Consider the following 24,206-nt stretch of genomic DNA (forward strand, 5'->3'; position numbering starts at 1 on the left):
ATAGCACTGGGTGATTGAGTTCACTGATTCTGTGTGGGGAAAACAACTTGAAGACCAGAGAAATCAACTTCTGTTTTACTGCTCTTTCTCAGCTTTTCCTCCCACTACGACAGCATTCCGAATCCACCTGGAATCCCCTTCCAAGAACCATCCCCACAGCTACTGTGATGCTCAGGGAACCTGAACTGGATCTAGGGAGCCTGGACCCAACTTGTCAGAAACCCAAACATGTTGTTTGACCTAGAGACAAACAACGAATCCAGATACGGCTTTCCAAATTGCAAAAACTCGCAGTATCGGTCCATTTCCCTTCCTGGTCGTAAGCCTTAGTACAGACAGTCCCAAGTGGGTTACTGTCTGGATACCAACCTCGGACTACACCAGTCTTTCTCAACTAGGGTTTTAAGAAACCATGGGGTTTCTTGCTGGCCCTGGAAGGATTTCCCAAATGGGTGGGAGTTAATCGTTTTTTAAATTATTTTTAATATTTGTTAAACATTTATTTGGATGATATGACCATATATGATCATGTCAACCTGCCCCACCCCAAAGAAATGGCCAATGGTAGCCTGGAGGATGGGAAGGGCAGGGGCCCTGGGTGGGTGTGTCCACAGCTATGCTTCCCAACCATATTCTGCATGATCACGACGCTTCTGGGGTTTTTTGAAGCCTGAAGAATGTTTCAGAGGCTGCTCAATGCTAAAAAAGTTGAGAAGGGCTGGACTACACCATTTCTGGGTCAAGACCCAAAATATTTAACACAACATGAGGGAACAGCAATAGGGGACTGACCAACTTACCACTGATTGTACTCCCCCACCACCACCACCCAAACTAACATTCTGATTAGGTCTTAGGCAGCACAGGGGATCAGCAGGGGTTTAGGGGCAGTGCCTAGGGCAGCTGGCTACAGGCACTGGAGAAGTCCCAGCAGAGGTCCCCAGGCAACTGCACCCAATACTAAGGTAACCAGATTGTCCCACTTTTGGACGGACATCTGGGGGTACCTGGCAAATTGTACATATGTTGAAATTAATATATATATATAACAATACTATTTTTGTGTTCTATGTGTTCTATGAAACTTTTTGTTGCTCCATATAGACCAAATTTTTAATCAAGAACCCCTCTGGTCATTGGTGTCCCGCTTTACCAATGTTAAAATCTGGCCACCTTACCCAATACTCCCTGGCTAAGCCCATTCTTTCTTTCAGGAGGTCCCAGACAGAGGCCATTCATAGCTTCATCCATAGCTACAGAAAGAACCAGGACAACCTGTGCAAACCATCTCCAATCTGTTCACTCCAGCTAAAGAATCATGAACATGTCTGGAAGTAGCACACCCACAATCAACGCTGACTTTGGGTTGAATCCAGTCTGCTTTCTCTGCTCACCCTCACCCAATTTCTGTTTACTACATCCCTCTGCCATTCAAAGTCCAGTGACCTCCCACACACTGCCTTTTTGGGTGGTCAAAGTAGATCCTTTTCCTCCCGCTTTGACCTGTGAAAAAAGCTGGCTGGATGTAACCCTTAACCAGGATTTGAAACTCAACAGCTCATAGCCACTTGCTGAATAAATAAACGCTTAAGAGCCAAAGAGCCCGATGATGGTGATGATAACAACTACCAAAAGGCTGCCATAACGAGGATGGAGCAGAGTTGTTCTCTCTTGCCCTGGAGGGACAGACCAGAACCAATGGGATGAAATTAATTCAAAAGAAATTCCGTCTAAACATCCGGAAGAAGTTCCTGACAGAGCGGTTTCTCAGTGGAACAGGCTTCCTCAGGAGGTGGTGGGTTCTCCATTTTTGGGAATTTTTAAACAGAGGCTGGATAGCCATCAGACAGAGAGTCTGATTCTGTGAAGGCTCAAGGGGGTGGCAGGTTACAGTGGATGAGTGATATTGTGAGTGTCCTGCATAGTGCAGGGGGTTGGACTAGATGACCCATGAGGTCCCTTCCAACTCTATTATTCTATGATAACTTTGGAAAGCTTTATAGGATTTTGTAAATGGGATTTATAGGATTTTGCCTTGATGGAGATGATCCAAGTTACCCTGAATTATTAGAGGTTGGCAGCTAAGCAGGAGGAGCCCTGGCTGGTAATGGGATGAGGGACCAACAAGGAAGTCCAGGGTTGGGTAGGAGAGGCGGGCTGTAGAAAATCCACCTCTGAACATCTGTGGCCATGAAAACCCTAATGGGGTTGACATAAGTGCATTGCGACTTGACCGAACTTTCCACTGCCACAAATGGGAACCTGATCTGCAAAAATAAATTTCAGAAGACGACCGGAAATATATTTTCAACTAACGTCGGCTGCTGAGTCCAGAGAGTCGCATACATTTTTTAAATTAATCTAATTAACATTAATTAAACGCAATTATTTGAAATTATTTTTAAATGGCATCCTATGCTTTTGTCATTAAAACTGCTAGATGCTGGAGATATACGTATAAATCAGGGGAGGTTTTGCCTGCGAGGCTGCATTTAGGGCCAAATAATACCTCTTGAGTACAGCATCGTCTACAGCATCACGCGCCATTTGAACCTGTGGCCAGCAAGAGTAAAATTTGAATCATACAGTGGGAAGGGGTCCCAAGGATCATCTAGTCCAACCCCGTGCACCATGCAGGACACTCACCACTACCTGCCCTAGAGGCTAGGTTGTATAAAGGCCCTACCTTTAGGTACCTTGCAAGGGGGAAAAATGGATCTGAGTCCAGTTCTGCTGACATTTTACAAGCTTCTTAGCGCTCTTTTTCCGTAATACTGAAATTGCAAGTACTTGGTCTGTTTAGCCTTGAGAGGAGATGACTGAGAAGGGATCTGATAACCACCTTCAAGTATTTAAAAGGCTGCCATATAGAGGATGGAGCAGAGTTGTTTTCTCTTGCGTTGGAGGGACGGACCAGAACCAATGGGATGAAATTAATTCAAAAGAAATTCCGTCTAAACATCAGGAAGAAGTTCCTGACAGAGCCGTTTCTCAGTGGAACAGGCTTCCTTGGGAGGTGGTGGGTTCTCCATCTTTGGAAATCTTTAAACAGCGGCTAGATAGCCATATGACGGAGTGTCTGATTCTATGAAGACTTAAGGGGGTGGCAGGTTACAGTGGATGAGCGATTGGGAATGTGAGTGTCCTGCATAGTGCAGGGGGTTGGACTAGATGACCCATGAGGTCCCATATGATTCTATGACTGTTTTATTCTTATAGCTTGCCTTTCCCTAGTGGCTCAGGGCACATAACAACAAAAACAGAATCACACATTCAATCAATCAACTATAAACAATAAAACATTCATTACATGAATTAATTAGGCTTTAAAATTAGTTAAATAGGTTAAAAGCCATCTGCTCGTATAGTTTAAAGCCTCCTGGGGATGGGGCAGTGGCACTTGGGTGGATATCTTCAGATGGTTCGGTTTCCCATTAGGGAGACCTCAACCATCACCTCTGGCCTGGCGAAAGGATACAGGAAGAGTCACATGCCTGGCACGACAACAAATGATCAGCACTACAGCTTCAGTTAGGTTACCGGGCTTTGGAAGCAGGAAACCTTCTCACACTTGGGTTCCCAACTGAGTGTGTGCAGAAAACCCAAACACAGGGACAGATCCTCCCATACCACCATTCCTCTTCATCCCAAGCAATAATGGAAAGCACATCAGCCCTGATTACAGTCTCCACCCACTCCATCAGCCTACCACAGGCTCTCTCAACCAAGGCTGCATGAAACCTTGGGATTTCTGGATGCCCTAGAAGAGAAATATATATATATATATATATATATATATATATATATATATATATATATATTTAAATTTGTTGAACAGTTCTCAGGTGATATGACCATATATGGTCATGTTGACCTGCACCCTCTTCTCAAAATGGCCAGTGATGGGCCTGAGAAAGAGAGGGGATCCGGGTGGGTGTGTCCACAGCTAGGCTTTCCAACCATATTCTGCATGACTGAGCCACTTTTGGGGTTTCTTGAAGCCTGAAGAATGTTTCAGGGTTTCTCAATGGTAAAAAAGTGGAGAAAGGTTAGCCGACCATAATTTTCTAATTGAATTTGTCTCTTCAACTCCTTCCAAGAAGCTCATAATATGGTACAGGGTTTTCCTTCTCCACCCTCCCACATTTCATCCTCGCCACAACTTTGAGGTGAAGTTTCAGGGCAAGGTGCCGATTTTAACCCATGGTCTCTTGTCAAAGTCCAACACTAACACCACATCCCCCAAAGTAGGCCAAACCATTCTGCTCTATCTTGATCTATTACTTCCAGCCTTGTGCATCTGACCGTGGCCTACCTATCTTTTCACCAAGTTTCTCCTCTTCTTGTTCAGCTTCTGTTGTACAACGGTACCCCTTTTTCTTTAGTATATGGCAGATAAAAACTCCCAGGAGTCCCATGAGGAAACAGGCAGGGATCAAGCCATAAGCGATAAATTCCGGATGCCCAGTATTATTTGAATCAGGTGCACTTGTACTTTCTTGGTTCCGGCTTGCCAAGGCAGTAGGGAGGTCTTGATTTCCTATGAAAAACATATAAAAGAGAGGCTGTTACATCAACCCAACTTGGGCAAAGGCGTTACATTTCTAATCCGCCTCTCCATCCAGGAATACAAAGCTCCTGTCATTATGAGGCCACCTCAGTTTGGTCATTATGAGGCCACATCCCACCCAGTTTATTTTAGATATCCATAACACACCAGAAATGGATTCAAGTGGGTCGCCATGTTAGTCTGAAGCAGCAGAAGGCCAACCAAGTTTTATTCTAGGTATGTGCTTTCGTGTGCACACGCAGTTCCTCAGATACAATGTCATGGAAGAGAAAAAATCCATTCATACTTATAGGCAAAGCTCATGATTCTCTTAACGTGGACATCTTTATTGTACACAAAACGTTTCTATTCAATTCAGTCTCAAGCGAATACTAAGAAATCCAATTTGCTGTGTTTTTTTCCTATTTATCTCTGAAATTTGTTAACCATTTTCATTATACTGTATGGACTCGGGTTCTGGACCCGAAGCAAAACATCATCAGGACCTACTCTCCACCCGCTAGTAGTGGGAGGGGGGGGGGGAGTTGAGCTGCCGTTCTTGCCATGCCGGCAATATTGGAAATGTTATTCTTGTTTTTATGGGGTTTTAATGGGGATTTGTGATATTGTCACCCGCCACAAGCCGCAAGGGAGTGGCGGGCTATTATTATTATTATTATTATTATTATTATTATTATTATTATTATTATTATTAATTGATCACTTCCATTCCAGGACATTTTATCTGAACAAGTATGCATGCGCGTAAAAGCTTGTGCCTCGAATAAAACATAGTTGGCCTTAAAGGTGCCACAGGCATCTAAGTTCGTATACCTGAAAAGGGTTCTGTACAATGAACAAGATATTTAAACGTAAGTCTTATTTAAAAAAAATAAAATAGAGTTGCCATCTATCAGTTATCTCTCAGCCTGAATTAGGACAGTCTCACCCAACCAGTGCTGGTTCTGGGGAGCAAATGAAGCAGACTTCTTTCAAATGTGGCCATCGTGTGTATACCTGCCTCCAGCTATTGGAAACGAGCTGTGAAAAATATTTCAGCCTGGCTGGGAAAACAGATCCCTTGCAAGCCAAAGCCGGAGAAACGGCGGCTCAATTTTCTACCTGGTTTCCCTAGTGACCCGTTAATGGTTGCCTTACACATGATTACTGCTGCCAGGTTAGCCTTTGCAAGGCAATGGGAAGACCGAGAAACCTCCTAAATTACAGTCCTGATGGCTGGAAATAAAGGAGCGCTATGCCCCTGTGAAAATAACAGCATGTTAGGATAGCGGAGATGCATTTGGATTAGACTTGCTATGACCAGGGGCTAGAGAGAGAGAGAATGAAACTGGCAACAGAATAGACTGAATTAATACCATAATTATCCTATGGTAAGGTAAAGGTAAAGGTATCCCCTGTGCAAGCACCGAGTCATGTCTGACCCTTGGGGTGACGCCCTCCAGCGTTTTCATGGCAGACTCAATACGGGTTGGTTTGCCAGTGCCTTCCCCAGTCATTACCGTTTACCCCCCAGCAAGCTGGGTACTCATTTTACCGACCACGGAAGGATGGAAGGCTGAGTCGACCTTGAGCCGGCTGCTGGGATCGAACTCCCAAACTCATGGGCAAAGCTTTCAGATAGCTGCCTTACCACTCTGCGCCACAAGAGGCTCTTCTATCCTATGGTAGGAGTGGCCAAACTGTGGCTCTCCAGATGTCCATGGACGACAATTCCCATGAACCCCTGCCGGGGTTCATGGGAATTGTCATCCATGGACATCTGGAGAGCCACAGTTTGGCCACCCCTGCCTTATGCTGATAAAGGATGTCTATGACCAGGGCTGTAAAGGGAAAAGGGATGGTTATGTATTTGATGTATCTTTGTATTTTGTATTTCCATTGTTTGTTTTTATACATTGTTTGGGGGGGGGGGTTAAATAAACTACAACAGTCCCAGGGCTTTTGCACAGAGTCAACAACATTCAGTATTCAGCCAATAAATTATCTTAAAAAATATTTCCTAAATATACATTCTGTAGATTCCTTAGAGAGGGCAATAAATTCAACTGTTATGGACCCCCTAAGCCAACCATGTATATCCCACTAAAACTGTGTGAAATGGAGAAGATGGCCCAAACAGAAGACATCAAACTCACTTGTGTTAAATTAAAGTTAATCTAAGAGTAACATTTGCACAGGGATTGCCTAAAAATGCAATAGACCAGTAGTCCCCAACCACCAGGCCTCGGCACCGGGCCACGGCTCCCTCTCCCCCGCCCCCTGCACCTAGAAACTCGCCAGGCCGCGAGCAAATCGGCCACCAAAGCGGCCGATTAGCTTGCGGCCTGGCGAGTTTCTTTCTGCGGGGGGGGAGAGGGAAGTGCGGCCGCCGGCACGCAGCAGGTCCACGCATGCGCGTTTGCGCCCAGTGGGCCCGCAAACATGCATGTGCGGCAGTTTCACACATGCAGATGTGTGTGGACCTGCTGCGCGTGAGCGTTTGCAGCCCCACCAGGAGTGCAAACACGCATGCGTGACGGTTTCACGCATGAGCATTTGCGGCCCCACCGGGTGCAAGTGCGCATGCATGGACCTGCCACGCATGTGCATTTGCGCGGGGCTGCCGCGCATGCACGGCACCTGGATTGCCCTCCTCCCCACCGGTCCGCAACCCCAAAAAGGTTGCAGACCACTGCAATAGACCATTGTCAGCAGTTCAGTCAGTTCAAGATTGCAGGCAATCAAAAACGTAACATTTATGTAAGATCCTTATGTAAAAATCTTCAGGACGATAACCTATTCATCTGTGTGTGTATGCGCACACTTAAATAATGTTTTATAGCCTGAAGGCATCTAGATTACAATTATTCAAACATGCAAAAAAAATATTGACCTTGAATACTCCCATCATGATCAATAAACCCTCACTAGCCTCATTTCTCATTTATCATTGTCTTGAAATCTGGAGAGAACAATTTTCTGTAATAGATGGGATCGCCTGTCTCTTCTCTTGGGGAAGTATCCCAGCACTCACCGGATGCAGGATAGTCCACCTTCTTCTTTTAATGTAGCAGAGTCTGAAGTTTCTTTCTTTCTTTCTTTTATTTATTATTATATTTATATACCGCCCTCTCTGGAGGCTCATTCACTCTTCATAGTGAATGAGTATATAATATATATACAGCACAAGTATTTATGTTATAAGAAAGCTGAAGCAGATTTTAATAATTATTTACATGTAAATTTCTTCAAATTCACTTTACCACTATAACAGTCACCACCACAGGAGAGAGGCAGAGAGAAAAAGATGACAGTTCAAATGCCACCAAGAGGGAAGGGGCTGATTCCAGAGCAGAGCTTTCAGACCCCCTCCCTCCTGGGCTCTTAGAGACTCAAATTAGGCTCCAGAGATTTCCCTACATTCTCATCCCCTGGTTATGGGACAACAGGACCCACACTGGCCCATCAGATTATCCAAGAAAGAGGTAAGTTTTCCCCCCATGCACACCATTCTTGCCCCAACTTTCAAAGTACGCTACTTGTATGAACAAGCTCTGCCCCAGAAATTAGATGGGAAAACTAGGCAAGACTGGTTTGGTAAATGCCAAACCTGTTGCTCCAGATTCTGGTTGAACAATTACCATCTTATCACGATGCGTAGGCTGCATCAGAACTATCAAACTATTTGCCACTGTATACCCAGGAGATAGATGCATATTGTGCCTAAATAACCTGATAAATACATAAAATATAAATAGGGCGGGCGGGAGTCCTAAATGACAGCTACCCCATCCTTCACATATCAAATTTCTACCCAACTGTCTCGACAGTAAGACCAAATATTCACATTTTATAGTTGCTCCTACATCCACATTTGCTCTGTTAAAAATGGATTCTCAATCTTCTCCAAACAATCTCTTTCTATAGGGAGAACACCATCACAATAATCCTCCATGGGCACAACTATCATTAGAGTTAGCCTATTTAAGTTTGATTAAACATTGTCTGAAATCCTAAAGCAGCAGGGAAAAATTCATTTTCAATTCTTGCTTCAGCTGGATCGTGCAAGTTTCATTCTGGACCTATTAAAAAGAGCTAGCACAAGAATGTTTGTCTCGTTGCACAGTTACTGCTACCCTTGCGGAACAGCATATGGAGTCTGTCGACACATACTGACAATATGCAGACAGCATAATGCCCCAGAGAAGTCACATCTGTCAAAGCATGCCTCGGTTCAAATAAGGGAGAGAACGCAATGAGCACGGCTGTTGTTCGCATATTCAAGATGACATCATAAAGCGATCCAGTCTGGGGTAGTAGTTCAGAGTGTCACACTGGGATTCTGGGAGACCTGGGTTCACATCCCCACCTTCAGGTTGGCCCTCGATTAGTATTTGGACGGGCAACCATCCAGGAAGTTCAGGGTCACAGCGGAGGCAAGGGCATGCCACTTCTGAATGCCTCTTGCCATGGAAACCCTACGGAGGTCCTTGCAATTCACCTGTGACCTGATGGACTTCCCACTACCAGGAGTTCAGAAGCTACGAATTTTAACCAGCTCCAGTTCTCTAGAAGAAAACAAACTATGACTTTTAAACAAGAAAATAAATGGTCCCCCTGCTGTGCTCACTGAACAGTACAAATTGTATTTCGTTACCCCAGTGTAATTCCACAGTTACACCAGGGCACAAAATTACACTAGTGTGGACCTCTCCAACCTTTTGACCATGAAATATTTTCCAGGCTTCGAGATACCAGGAAGTGATGTCAGCTGGCCACTCCTCCCTGCCGTGCCCCCTCCCCAGAAGTGGGAGGAGCCTCTGCCAGCAAAGGTTTACATGCCCGGGGCCTCTCCCCTTCTCATCCTCTCCAGGCCCATCATTGGCCACTTTGGGAGGGGGTGGGTCAGCCTGACCAAAGTAGGGTAGAATTTTTTAAGATTAAAAACCCCTTCCCTTCACTCAGAGTAGAAACAGCAGGCACCGGGTGGGAGGGCTCTCCCCAGCCACCACGGCACAGTACCACTGAGGAGCTCTGGCGGTACCGTATGGTACCACCTTACCGTGGTTGGGAAACCCTGCACTAGTGTAACTCCATACGGAGATGGAAAACAGGCAGCATCAGATACGTGGTAGGATTCTAAGCTTCTCTATGCCACAGCTCTGCTCCTGGCCATAATGTGTTATTGCACATCCAAAGCAATTTAACACATTCCCACTGAATTACACAGAAAGCCAAAGCATTCCCCCACCCCAAATCTTCCACTCTGCCTATCAGTCCATATCAAAGGGCTGGAGTTGGGCCAACTCTGCACCCAATCTTAGCTGGCTAACGGCAGCACGTAAACTCTAAGCAAGTGATATGTACGTCAGGGAGCAGAGCTTGAGACATGGGGCTATCAGTCTGGCCTCATGATGAGCAATCTTAGAGCATGCACGCAAAGATTTTGGTTAAGAAAATTTTGGTGAAAGGGTGCTTGCACAATAAATGCCCTAGCCCAGTAATAGCTAAAACCTGAACTCCTGCATTAAACAGATAAAGACATATTGGTTTGAGAAGAAACCATCGTCGTACAGATGGGAAGAGTGCTGACTGTATCGCCAAGGAGAAGGTCGCCTGACGCTAGCGAGTCACAATTATGACAACTACATTGTATGAACACATCTGATATAGCAGCCAAGTCCCTACAGCATTCAAGGAAGCAGTTTACAGTGCCCAATTAACTCTGCCAAGATAACTGCATTGTCGCTCTTTATATCTTTCCCAAACATACAAAAAAAAAATCACCCTTAACTACGGGCTCTCTTCTAATTTGGCCACTGGCCAGCCGTGAAAGCCAGCCTGGTATTCCTGCAGCCCCCTTCCATGCAGCTGTTTTCCAGAGGACTAAAATTAGCTCCTTCCAGCAGGAGGAAGGCCCATGACCAGTGCAGGAACAAGGCCACTCAGATCTTTACTAGCAGTGGTGGCAAGCCCCTTTTCGTTTTCCTAAACTGCCACATTAGGAAGCTGCAAGTGAATATCAGCAAATTAGAAAGAGGAAGCGGCCGGGCAAGCAGACGACAGCCTGTGAGCATCATTTCCTTCCAGATTAAAAAAAAAACATCCTGGTAGATTTTAGTGTGTTATTACCAAAGGCAACGAGGAGCCAAAAGAAAAATAGTGACAAGTAACAGCTATAGCAGACACATATCTGTGTTATCGACTAATTGGAGAATTTTTGATTGATCATAGAATAGACTCATAGAATCATAGAGTTGGAAGGGACCTCCATGGTCATCTAGTCCAACCCCCTTTCAACCCAATGCCTTTCTTCCATCATGGAAGCCAAGGCAACAACACCCGCTGAGATTACATGGGAAAATGGATTATCTCTTTCAAGGAAAAAAAATTCAGTTTCATGCATCTGTTCTGCCCTGTTTTAGAATCCATACTTATTTTTGTTTTCCCATTGATTTTAAAAAGGAAAAAAAACTTGCTTCAATAATCATTACATCTTCTGAATACCGTCCTACCACGTCCTGGGAAATGGAATTCATTACCATTCGATTCCACCGATTTATAAATAAGTTTCTGCAGAGCTAGCACAAACATACACTGCATGTCCTTCACCAACATATTCCATGAAAAGCCAAGCATTGAGGGATGTTTGATTTTCCTGAGCCACCTGCTTAACCGCAGGTCAGGTAGGGCGGGAACAAGCATTTCTATTTATATTCAGTCTCTGCAGCCTGGATATGCAAACCTGCTGAAAAATCAAGCATAAACAATATTGACCATCGAGAAACTTATACAGAAACGGGAACGGAGGAGAGAGTTTTCCTCAACTAATGGTAAAGGCAGTTAAAAGAATATCACTTTTCTGTGGAAACAGAAAAATGCCCCTTTGGGTACGAGGAAAGGGAGGAGGAGGAAAAAGAGAGAAGCCCCCCTCCCCAGCCCAAAAAAGCTATAAGATTGCAGTCAGAAGCCCCAATTCCTTTCTTCAAAACTATTAAGACCCTTTACTTAGAATTGCGCATAATCAAGAGTGGACTGAACATTTTACTGGGAAATTTCATGGCGAACCACAGCCTTAAAAAATCCCAGAGGTGGGGTGATCATGCAGAATGCGGTTGGGAAACATACCTCTGCACATGCCTACCCTAGACCCCTCCCTTTCCCACCCCTTCCCAGCCCATCACTGGCCATGGGAGGGGGCAGGTCGACGTGACCACATATAGTCTTATAAACCTGATAAATGTTTAATGAATTTTAAAATATATAGATATATATGTATACATTTATTAACTGCCACCCATTCAAGCCCCAGGGTGACACGAAACCCTGGTTGAGAAAGTCTGCCGTGGAACTTTTCATAATTGTTCATAAAATCAGGGTGAACACATTACTCTTGTTAAAGGGATCAACGATTCAGAATAATAACTCCGTACTAACAGCGCAAACTTGCTGAGAGAAAGAACCTAGGCTTGGGTGCTGAGATGCTCAGGAGGAAAGCAGACATGTCAGTATATTTCAACTAAAATAAACACGGCTGGCTAAACAGTCTGCTGAAAATAACGTCAGACTTGGTATGCTCAGTGATCTCTATCCAGACAGGGGTAGTCAAACTGCGGCCCTCCAGATGTCCATGGACTACAATTCCCAGGAGCCCCTGCCAGCGAACGCTGGCAGGGGCTCCTGGGAATTGTAGTTCATGGACATCTGGAGGGCCGCAGTTTGACTACCCCTGCCATAGACTCACGACAGTCAGAAGCAGCTTCTTCATAAACGGTCTTGGTGTGCCTAGCAGAAGGAAGAGTGGAATTTCCTCCCGGGCCTCTACAAACTGCTGGTAGGGGCGGTGTGCGTTTGAATTAAAAATCACAAATCCCGGACATAAACGAGACATAATTTCATGGGAGTGCCTGTAGCCACAAAAAGACTCTCCCTCGTTGCTATCAACATGCCCTTTCTCTTCATCACGAAAGGACACACATATGTTTATACCAAGTCAACTAAGCCCTTTGCCATCTGGATTTATTCCTAGGACCAAGAATCCGCCCCCTTGTGACCTATTTAGGGCCTGGAGTTCCACCATTCCTTGTGCATTTCTAAGCCCAAGAACCTACTCCTCCCCCCCCCCTGTTGTTTCTAAGATCAGAAAGAAACTATTATCTTTCTGCATCCCATCTGCCTGCCCCCCTGCGGAGGGGAGATTTGCCCCTCAGGCTCCGTTTGTGTTTGCCCTCTCTGAAACCACCCTTCTCTAGAAAAATGTCCAAATCCCCAATTGAGACTCAAGACCCTGTCCCATTTTCCCTCTCTGGCTACCCAGATGTCATTCATGGGTGCTGAATTTGCTACTGAATCTCAGGACTGATCATTCAGAATGTCCCTCTTGACAACTTGTGACTCCTCTGATTTGAAGGGGGAGGAATATGCTGCATAAAGCTACCTAATCCCTCCCACACTTCCTTCTGCTGCCTCAGATTCGGGTAACTTGATCGGCACGGCTCTTTCACCCAGATCTGCTGATTCCACCCTCGTGATCTGCAGGCTTTCCCCTTTCTCATTTCTGATCATCTGTAGTTCTATTTTGGTGCTTGACACGTTCCTTCAGTTCAGCCAGTTTAAACTTTGCCATAGGGATTAAGAGTGGCAGCCTCTCATCTGGAGAACTGGGCTTGATTCCCCACTCCTCCACATGCAGCCAGCTGGGTAACCTTGGGCAAGTCACAGTTCTCTCAGAGCTCTCTCCACCCCACCTTCCTCAGAGGGTGATTGTGGTGGGGAGAGGAAGGGTAGGTCATTTTAAGCTGTTCTGAGACACTTGAGGGTGACCTTGGGCCAACTACAGTTCTCTCAGAGCTCTCTCAGCCTCACCTACCTCACAGGGTACCTGCTGTGGAAAGAGGAAGAGTAGGCAGTTGTAAGCCACTTCGAGACTTCTTCAGGTAGTAAAAAGAGGGATACAAAACCTCAGCTCTTCTTATGATACCCGTTCATCACACAAAGATACCTGTCACTGATGTGTAAACAGACATTCTTGCATCCTGGGAAGCATTCAAAGGGCTCAGTGCTATTTTTTGGAGGAGGGTTATAAGATGGGTCTTCCATCTACAGTTTCTACCTACCTACAATTAAAATCAGTTAGCATGGAGGTCCCTACCTTTTCGAGCCTGAGGGCACATTTGCATTCTGACGCGGCACAATGGTTGCGGCAATGAGGCAGAGCCAGCGACAAAACAATTGCTACAGCTTAACTTTGGGGGGGGGGGGGGCTGTGGTTCAGTGGAAGAGCCTCTGCTTTGCACGCATAAGTTGCCAGGGTTCAATCCCCGGCCTCTCCAGTTAAAACCACTGGCTGATAGAGAAGTCCTGAGATCTTGAGAAGATGCTGCCAGTCTGAGCTGGCAGTACTGACACTGCTGGACCAGTGGTCTGATACAGCATAAGGAAGCTTCATGTGTCATATGCCTTGTGTTGTGCTGGCAGCTGCTGCCAAAACATCATTTTTTTTAAATCTGCATAGCCCCTTAAAATCGACACGAGTCAATCAGAAATGTTGCTGGGTACAAAGCTCTACCTGACCCCATCTGTTTCCTCAAAACAGAATGATGTTGTAAAGTCCTCTGGGCCCTGATGGCAAGAAGAGATATAAATATATATTTTTAAAAATATAGACTGGATTGAGAGGCTCCAGAGGGAAAGTAATTTCCCTACATTGATTCCCAATATTTTTTTTATGTTAACTTGAACAGAAAGACCATATTCGTATGGAGACACGTCTAGAGAGCCCTTCTTTGACAAACCAAGTAGGTAATACACCACAACCAAGTAGAACCGACACAGACCATTGACAGAGGAGATTGCCAGCTTGTAAAGGGATATTCTTCTTTCCAAGAAGCTACATGGATATTATAATCTTCTCACACATTTGTAATCATTGCTCAATCTAAATGACATTTTGCCTCATAATAAAAGACAACCAATGAGACAGAGTCTTTTGTTCCTGTAACATGTGAGTTACAAATGGCCTGCAACAATTCAAGAAGTTTAGTTTTATCAGATTAGTTACGGTAATTAAAATGTGGTTAAACTGATGAGTCCATACTTGTTAGCCAAGCTCACCTGGCCCCACAGAACTTTCTTTCCTCTCATGTCACCCAAAGAGTGAGAAATTAGAATGAATGATAATCACTTAAAACAGGCATCATGTTTTCTTTAAGACACAAAAATCTGAAATTCTAACTACTAACGGGGAAAAAAGAATAACATTTTTTTAAAAAAATTCTACTTTGGTTTTCTATTTAAAGAAGTCCAAAGCAGTTAACACAGCACAGTAATACAAAGTGACTGTGAAACAGTCAGTAAAACATTAAATAAAACAGCAGTAACTTGGCATAATTAAAGTATACTTTAAGCATAATAAAAACAGCAGCAACAATGCCAAAAGGCGGCATATAAAAACACAGTCAGCTACATAAAAAATGATGATGCTACAGCAGTTATTAAAACCAGGATCTCATTTTAGCAGCTGCAGCAAATCTATGAAGGCACAAATCACACTCTTCTCTGGAACAGCCTTTTCCACATTTTTAAGGAGTGGTTTTTTTCTCAAGGGGGAAAGAGAGTGGAATGCACATTGTTCTCTTTTGTTTTTCATTTTGTACCACTTAAAAAGCTCCTCACTTGGGGGGAAAACTTAATGCTGTGGTCATGACAACATTACAGAACAAAGCAAAATGGAACAGTTAAGATGAAGGATCCGTTTGAGCCACCCTCTTGAGAGCATCCTAAGAAAGGGAGGGGGATCAGCCAGTGTTATGTCTTTATTTTTAAAATCCAGCTTTCCTGTCTACACAACCGACAGTGAGTCACAATAATAAAACACCAAATGAGTACTTAAATTGCCAAAGAATGTGTACCAGGAAATAAATTACAGTCCCTCTCAGTGGCAGAGCAGTCCTGCTCTAACCTGCAAGGTCTAGTCCACCATGCCCTCAACTGTTTTCCCAACACCTGTAGGGACTTTTCTCTCTCTCTCTGGCCTCTGTAGAAATTGTCCACCATGAAAAGGAGAAATGGGGGCGGGGGAGCTTGAAGTCCTCAAAAGAGTACAAGCACTCTTGCACTCGAAAGCTCACACCTTGAATAAATCTTTGTTGGTCTTAAAGGTGCTACTGGACTCTGATTTTACTGTATTTCCCCCCAAGCCAGCCAGTCTTTTCTCCCGTTCTGGTTCATTCTATTCCGAAAACAGTCACCGATTCAGACTTCGACACTCTGCAATAAGGGTGCACGTCAAAACAGTTAGGTGGCCCTGCACTAACCTGGACTGGAACAAAGCCTGTGACCCAGGCAGGTTGCCTTGCAAAGTCTCACAGACGCTCACAATACCCACTGAGCCACCCAACTGGCCATGGGGATGAGGGTGGTGGGCTGAGGGGCACAACACATGTATCCGTGGCCCCATGGAACCCTTCCTCCAGACCATACGTTGGCTACTTTCCCCCAGAGGTAGCAACTGATTCCATGTCAAACCACCCAAGAACATGTAAAGTTGAAACTATAGTGTTTGACTGAAATCAAACCACGGCAGCAGGGAAAACAGAAATCTCATATTTGAGGAACTTTCCCCAACTGGATTTTCACAAGCTCTTCTCTCTTGCCAACCTGACCTAAAAGTCATTCCTGGATTCACAGAGCAAGGGGTAGATAGAATTACCCTCCTCCTCCCGCTCAATCCTGAAGGGTTTCCCCTATTTTAAAGTGTCTCAGGAAGTTCAGATTTTGAGTTAAAGAATAAGCTGTTTCCCCCCCCCTTGTTTATTGTATTTATTTATGTGTTGACTGTGATAAAGATAAAAACATTCCAGCTATAAGAATCATTCTGGTTTTAAAACTCACAAGCATTATCTCAAGCAATTGAGACTATCTCTGCCTAAGTTGCTCCGAATCCAACCAGCTCTTCCTTGTTTTGATTGCTCTCCAAGCAAATCTGGCCACAACAGAAGTTATTTCTGTGCTTTTGTCTGACAACATGTCTGTGATTGCCTCTGAGTTGGGCTTATTCTGTAGGGAAGATATAAGTTCTCCCCTGAATTGATCGTATAGCCTACACTGGAGTAATACATGTTCAGATGTCTCAATGTGTTGACTGTGTAATGGTAGACAGGTTGGTGTAGTAGTTAGGAGCGTTGATTAGTTAGGGTTAGGGTTTGATTCCACATTCCCCCTCATGCAACCAGCTGGGTGACCTTGGGCTCACCATAGCACTGAGAAAGCTGTTCTGACTGAGCAGGAATATCAGGGCTCTCTCAGCCTCTCCTCCCTCACAGGGTGTCTGTTGTGGGGAGAGGAAAGGGAAGGCGAATGTAAGCCGCTTTGAGGCTCCTGCGGGTAGAGAAAAGCAGCATATAAGAACCAACTCTTCTTCTACTGTGCCCTTTCTGAAAAGCACTTAGGGAGGATTGAGTGTCAATAAAATACATTAATTCTAAAATTATACAAAAGCAAAATTCAAAATTAATTTTTAAATAGTTAATACATTTTAAAATTACACAGCTACTATTGCCTTTAATAGTGCTCTTATATGGGAGAGGGGTCCACTTAACATAACCCTCATTGAAGAGTATTGCCTGGTGGCTACAGGCAGAATAGACAGTGGTTAGAAGTTACCGGAGGCCTCAACCATAGGCCCAGCAGAACAGCTGTTTTACAATATATTCCCAGGGTTCATCGTGGACACTCCCCATCTTCTATGCCATGAAACTGGCTATGGAAAACCAAGAAAACTCTGAATTCTGAGCACAATCCCAGGAAGCTTAAAAAACAAATCATAGTTTGAATCCCATGTTACCTTACCTAGAAATGCTAATTTCAACATATGCCTAAGGGTTTGTGTTTCTGCAAGAAGTACTTATACCAGCCTTTTTCAGCCTTTTGACCATGGAGGAACCCCAGCAGTGGTGCCATTCCCCTTCAGAGACGTGAGCGTGGAAGTAAGATGTGGGGGCCAGCCAATCAATCGATCACTGACCATTCCCATTGTGGAGAAAGAGACGAGGCCTGTAGAGCTACAGGGGAGGTGGGCTCCAGTGCCCTCTAGTGCAGGGGTAGTCAACCTGTGCCCCTCCAGATGTCCATGGACTACAATTCCCATGAGCCCCTGCCAGCAAACGCTGGCAGGGGTTCATGGGAATTGTAGTCCATGGACATCTGGAGGACCACAGGTTGACTACCCCTGCTCTAGTGATGTCAGCCACCATCTGAACTACTGGGAAAGGCCATATAACCCTTGGGGAGCTGTCGGGTAACCCCTGATTTATATTCTGGGGATGCAGCATTTGTTGTTGTTAGGTGCGAAGTCATGTCCGACCCATTGCAACCCCACGGACAACGATCCTCCAGGCCTTCCTGTCCTCTACCATTCCCCGGAGTCCATTTAAGTTTGCACCGACTGCTTCAGTGACTCCATCCAGCCACCTCATTCTCTGTCGTCCCCTTCTTCTTTTGCCCTCGATCGCTCCCAGCATTAGGCTCTTCTCCAGGGAGTCCTTCCTTCTCATGAGGTGGCCAAAGTATTTGAGTTTCAAGGGGATGCAGCATACTCTTGATAAAAGTTTTAATTTTACTTGAAAAACTAGGGCACTCTTGAATGGCTGAAGGGTAGAACACATTAACAGCTGAGCATTACATGGCTATTTAGGAGGGCGGCAAGGAACAACCGCAACTGATTTTTATATTAATTTTAAACAATGAACAACACAGCACTGGGAGGGTTGTTTTGTTTTTTAAAAAACTAATCTCCTTGGTCACAGGTCTCAAATAATACCTGCTATAATATGGCATCCAGTCTTACAGTACCATTTCGGAAGAGATGCAATGTTTACATTTCAGTGGCGCTTCGAAACAACGGAATGCATTCCGTGTAAATATTGCAAAGCGACCTTGCAGCTGGAGATATACTGCTACAATATCACCAAAGGTTTTCTCCTGTAAGCACAATTGCCACTTTTGAAGTTTATTGCAGTTATAACTGAAAAACAATATGTGAAAATAGGATTTATTAAGATTGGTTGTACAATTTCTGTTTTTTTTTCAGGACACATTTATTGAGATGTTTCTCTTTTGAGAACATCCTGCAAGTATTCTCTACCTCTATAGCAATACATTTGGCACTGAAAGAAGATTTTAATTTTTAAAAAGAACAGCATTTCCAGAGAGGCATGCCTGATTTCCCACACCTGAATTATCCCTACCCAAAATTACGTTCTACCAAGTTCATTTTCATTTATTCAATGCACATACCCTGGACTCTCACAAGAGCAAGGCCACAATTAAAAAATATTTTTAAAAGAAAAGACAAGGATCAATTGAGATAAATATGACATTCAGCTGCAAATATACATGTGTCTTTTTAATATTTAACCATGCATGGATTTTGTAAGATGGCGATGGCCCAGGGCTGATGAAATAAACTTTTACTACGACAACATTCAGCAGCAGGGCAATGACTAGGAACTTGGCCACCACAGGCCTGAAGAAAACTTTTTAAAAACAACTCCAACTCTGTCTTTGCAATTACAGCTAAGCACCACTCTTCCTTGTGAATGGGGCATAAAGAACTGAAAGTAGTTGAGGAGGAAGAGGAGGAGGAGGAAGAGGGGGGGAGGTTTTCATACCTTTCTTTTCACTGCCCAAAGGAGTCTCAAAGTGGCTTACAATCGCCTTCCCTTTCTTCTCCCAACAGACACCCTGCCATGTAGATGGGGCTGAGTGAGCTATGTAAGAACAGGACTATCAGGACTGTAACGTGCCGAAGGTCACCCAACTGGCTGCTTGTGGAGGAGCACAGAATCAAACCCGGATCACCAGATTAGAAGCCGCCGCTCTTAGCCACTACCCCACACTGGCTCTGATGCCAATGAACTGTATATAGGACTTCCAGCATGCAGCACAATTTTAACCATGCCTGCTCGTCCCACTCATTTTGGAACATACTGTCAGGTAAGTGTGGCTTTAGCTGCAATCCCACACATACGTACCCAAATGTATGCCCCACTGGATTGGGTGGCACAACTTCATACTATGGATCGAAGCATAATTAAAAGCACGATCCTAACATACTATACTGCATTTTTAGTAACAACTTCAAAACACATGTGCCTCTTGTGTGTTATCTTCACAAATATATACATGCTTTTCCTTTTAAGACGCTCTTGCGTACTACAAGTTAGACCATCTAGTTCCGGGCTTCCCTCCCGTCCCCCTCTTTCCTTCCCTGCAACTTCACAAATGGCCAACACCATTGCCAATCTCAATAACAATCACTGGGGTTGATAACTGGTTTCATACAGTTTCTCAAATGCCCTGTTGGTTTTAATCTGAATTGATGCTATTGTTATTGTTTCATGTATATACTGCCCTTCCATACGGCTCAAGGCAGTGTACAACAAACATTTACCTTTAAACATAAGTTAAAACCTTAAAAACAATACATAGTTCATAGGTTTATTATGTTATAATTAATGGTTGTTCAACGCCCCGAGGCAGCAGGTCTGAGAGGTATATAAATTGATCAATCAATAAGATAGTCAGAGGAAAATTAGTGCTAGTCTTGTTGGCTCTCCTGTACAACGGAAAAGGAAGAACCCAACATCATTCTGCAGAAATCTTTGTGAGCATTTCCTTTTACAGCTTTCAAACAAAACAAACTACGGGCTCTCACTGCCGGACCAAGCATAACACAAGTAATAATACAAGGAAGTGTGCAAAGATTCTTCCCACCAGAGGCGGCAATAAAACCCTGAGGATGCTCCGTCATGTTACCCAAGGCTAACTTTCCTTCAGCACACAGTTGGAAACAGCAAAGTGTTATTATTGGGAATAAATTGCAAATTAGGATAAGGGATATTCTGGATCCTCTCTTATCAGGCATTTAGGTGAGAAATTTCAAAAAGTGGACATGAAACAACTTAACATGTGATTTTTACAAGCAGTGATGCTACTAGCGCCAGTGTTGTGTGATGTTTAAGAACGACGGCCTCTAATCTGGAGAACTGGGTTTCAGTCCCCATTCCTCCTCCACATACAGCCAGCTGGGTGACTTTGGACCAGTCACAGTTCTCTCTGAGCCCTCTCAGCCTCACCTACCTCACATGGTTCTGTTGCAAGGAAAGGAAAGGTAGGCAACTGAAAGTTGCTTTGAAACCCCTGCAGGTAGTAAAAAGTGGGTACAAAAAAACAGCTCTTCTTCTACTACAGGCCTTACTTCTTCTTTAATAATAAAGCCACTAGATTAGAGGTACTTATTGCAGCTCCTGGAGGGCCACATTCATAACTACAATGAACAAAAGAGCCACATTTACTTCCTTCCCTGTCATGAAGGCTGCATTTGCAAGATGCTTACGGTGTTTCTGTTCCTTCAGCAGCAGCTTCTTCAAGTTGGGACCCAGGTGCCAAAGCAAGAGGCCTGCCCACTTTCCTAAAATATGGGACAGATGCTGTTTTGAGGAACAGTGCGCCGAAGTGTCACAGGTGGCTCCCAAACCACTATCAATACTGCCTTAGATCCTACTCTCAGATCCAGGACAGGGTGGGGAAAGGGGTGGGTGGCTATGCCATTCCATCTGATTTTCAACTGCAAAGACTGGAATTGTTAAACCATGAAGAATGAGCTACATCCCAAAACGTTGTAATGAATATAAGGGCAACAGCATTGAAGTCCACCCTAAATCACATTAACACAGCAGCTTCCGTGACCTATTACTTTAGGAGTGACAGATGTGAAAATACACATTGTTGGAAGATAATAATAACTATTATAACTACTACAATAATAATACTAATAGAGCCTGAGCCAACCAGGAAGGGCTGGCTATAAAAATAAAGTAGTGGTGGTGGTTGTTACTATTAATTGTACTTATGGCTTGCCCTTCCTTGAGGGTTCAGGAAGGCTTTTAGAAGCTAACCTTAAAGGGAAGCTTTTTAATGAAATGCCTACCCCCTCCCAATTCTGTAGTCAAATACCAATGAATCTTTAAATCACATACCCCACACAGAGAGAACCATACAAAAAAATGAAATGTTCCATGTAAATTTGTGCAATGTTCCATGTAAACCGTCCAGAGCCGTAAAGAATGGACGGTATAAAAACCCAAACAAACAAATAAATTATATTACACCATACGATTTTAACCAATTTTGTTTTTGTGTGTGTGTGTGCATAAATACAGGTGAAACACATTAAAACAATCTGGTTTAAAGTGATCTTGACTATATACCCCAAGACAGGCAGAGCGGGCCAAGAATTCAACTAGGAGCCTTCTGCAAATGCTAGAATTGAGGTACACATCCAGAGAACACTTGGGGGTCATTTTACACATTACAAAATTCCTGCATGCAAATGACCTCCATGGGCCCAAGTACAGCAACATACACATAATGAGGAATCCCTGCATCCACTAATCTACACATGATCTGTACTCTCTAGTTCTTATACAAGAAGTGCTTTCCAGTGTTGGAAATCTATATCTTCAAAAATCGTGCAGAGTCATTATAGACAAGGAGCCAATAGTTAACATTGCTCAAAAGGGACTGCACAACAATAAAAAATCACAAAAGAAGTACAAAAAGACAAACCCTGTGACACCGGGAGGAAAATGCCTCAAAACTTGATTTCAATCCCCGGGTCCTATTTTTAATAAAAATACCAGAACGGCGGAATCTAAAACACAAACCAAACCATGTGGCAAACTCACTGTCAACCAACATGGAAATCCACTTATATGTGTCAAAACACATTCCTCAGTGACAGAGCAAGGCAGTCTTCACATGCTCAGGAACCATCCCTCCCCCTTCACACCATTCTGGCATTCAAAATAATCCCTGGATTTTAAATTAAGCCCTGGGAAGGGCTCTACATCTATGGAATACCCGAGATCCCTTTTACACAGAGACAACAGCAAAACCTCAGGCGTTCCAGCCATTCCCCCGGCGACTGAGAAAAGGAGACATGCCCTTCTAATGCCACGGAAGCCAACGGATTTAGAAGAGGGTGCAACATGACAGAGACCGAGAGAGGTCAAACTGGAGCCACACTGTATATTTTAACCCCTGTATATTTTAACCACTGTATATTTAAACCACCACCACCACCACTTTCTCCCCAAGAGGACTTTATGCACGCCAAGATAACAGTGCTTGAATCCCGGCTGATTAAACGGCGCGGCTGCAGAGCCAATCATAAATAAACGCAATTTTTGTTTTTGGGAACCGAGCCTAGGAAGCTGGCGGTGAGAGGAAAGGCGCGCCGGGCGGGGGCCGGGAGCTCGGGGCACGGAGGCCTCGCTGGCGAGGGGGGACACGCGTGGAGGGGGCGAGCGGACCCCGGGCTTCCCTCCCTGCAAGTTTCCCTTTGCAGACGCCCGCCCACCCGCCCCAACCCTCGCCCGCACCCACCGTGCGCCAAGCGGTGGCCGACCCAGGTAGACGCTGCTGGGGGAAGCCGAGTGGGGGGAGCGACGGGGAGAAGCGTGGCTGGCCAGAGGGAAGGCATCGCTCCTGGAAGGAAGCCCCGCTCTGGGCTCCGCGCGGCGGCACCCCAGCCCAGCCCAGCCCAGCCGGCCTCCGCCTTCCTCCACGGTCCTCCTCCTGCTCCCCGTCCGCCAGCCCGGGTGCGGTTCTGCACAGCTCCGCCTCCGCCGCTTTCTTGCTCGCTCCCGCGGCCAACCCGCGGGGGCCGAGGGCGGGCGGCGGCTCTAAGGGCAAGCGGAGGGAAAGGAGGAGCTCCCTGGGGCGCATTTGGAGAGCTCTTAGCCACGGCTGGCCAAACTGCGCCTCTCCAGATGTCCGTAGACTACAATTACCATGAGCCCCTGCCAGGGGCGCAATTTGACCAGCCCTGGCTTATAGGCTAAAATAAAGCGTAGTCTGCGGGAGTGCTTGTGCTTATTCTGTCCTCGGGGGAAGAGAGGCTGAGGCTCCCATGAGGCTTGACCTTTCAGGGCTGTAAGGAAGCAGGATCACAGGACCGGGCTTGGAATATTCTGCTTTAGGTTGACACTGTTTGCCTTGTGGGCAGAGCTGAAATATGCAAAAGGGGCGGAGCACCGAGCTGCGTAAAGAATATATATATATAACTTTATGGAGATGAGAAACCACTTTGTAAAGAAAGAGGAGAGAGTGGGCCCAGGCTGTCTCTCAATGCATCATGAAATAAAACAGGGATTAAAAATATTTTATGCGTTTTAAAACAATCCAATTTCCTTTCAGGAAGTTGGGAGTTATTCCTGGGCCTAAACATCCCAGGCATCCCAAAATAGCTTTTGAAGGTGCACAGATTTATTGTGGTTTTATAAAGGAGTACCCAGCTTGCTGGGGGGTAAACGGTCATGACTGGGGAAGGCACTGGCAAACCACCCCGTATTGAGTCTGCCATGAAAACGCTGGAGGGCGTCACCCCAAGGGTCAGACATGACTCGGTGCTTGCACAGGGGATACCTTTACCTTTTAAAGGACGTCATTTGAGCAAGAGAGGGTCTTGGAAGCTTTCTGTTGCGTGATCTTTAAGATGGCTCGTTCACACGAGCAAAAGCACTGGAGCATGGAAGCATGAACCAGTGTGAAATAAAACCATTTATTTCAATGTGAGCTTTCATGAGTCACCAGT

General features: G+C 44.9%; 1 protein-coding gene across 2 annotated transcripts in view; it reads right to left on the reverse strand.

The window, feature by feature from the left end:
• RELL1 (RELT like 1) overlaps positions 1 to 23,221 on the reverse strand; it is a 33,745-nt gene extending 10,524 nt beyond the window's left edge. For both annotated transcript variants that reach the window (XM_077301662.1, XM_077301661.1), the window contains exons 1-2: positions 22,997 to 23,221; positions 4,316 to 4,540 (exon numbers count right to left, since the gene is read on the reverse strand). In XM_077301662.1, coding sequence (XP_077157777.1) covers positions 4,316 to 4,540; positions 22,997 to 23,093 — 322 coding nt within the window. In that variant the 5' untranslated portion in view covers positions 23,094 to 23,221. The remainder of the gene's footprint in view (positions 1 to 4,315; positions 4,541 to 22,996) is intronic.
• Between the last annotated feature and the right edge of the window lie 985 nt (positions 23,222 to 24,206).

This window comes from Paroedura picta, chromosome 10 (assembly GCF_049243985.1).
Source record: "Paroedura picta isolate Pp20150507F chromosome 10, Ppicta_v3.0, whole genome shotgun sequence".
Taxonomy (NCBI): Eukaryota; Metazoa; Chordata; class Lepidosauria; order Squamata; family Gekkonidae; genus Paroedura; species Paroedura picta.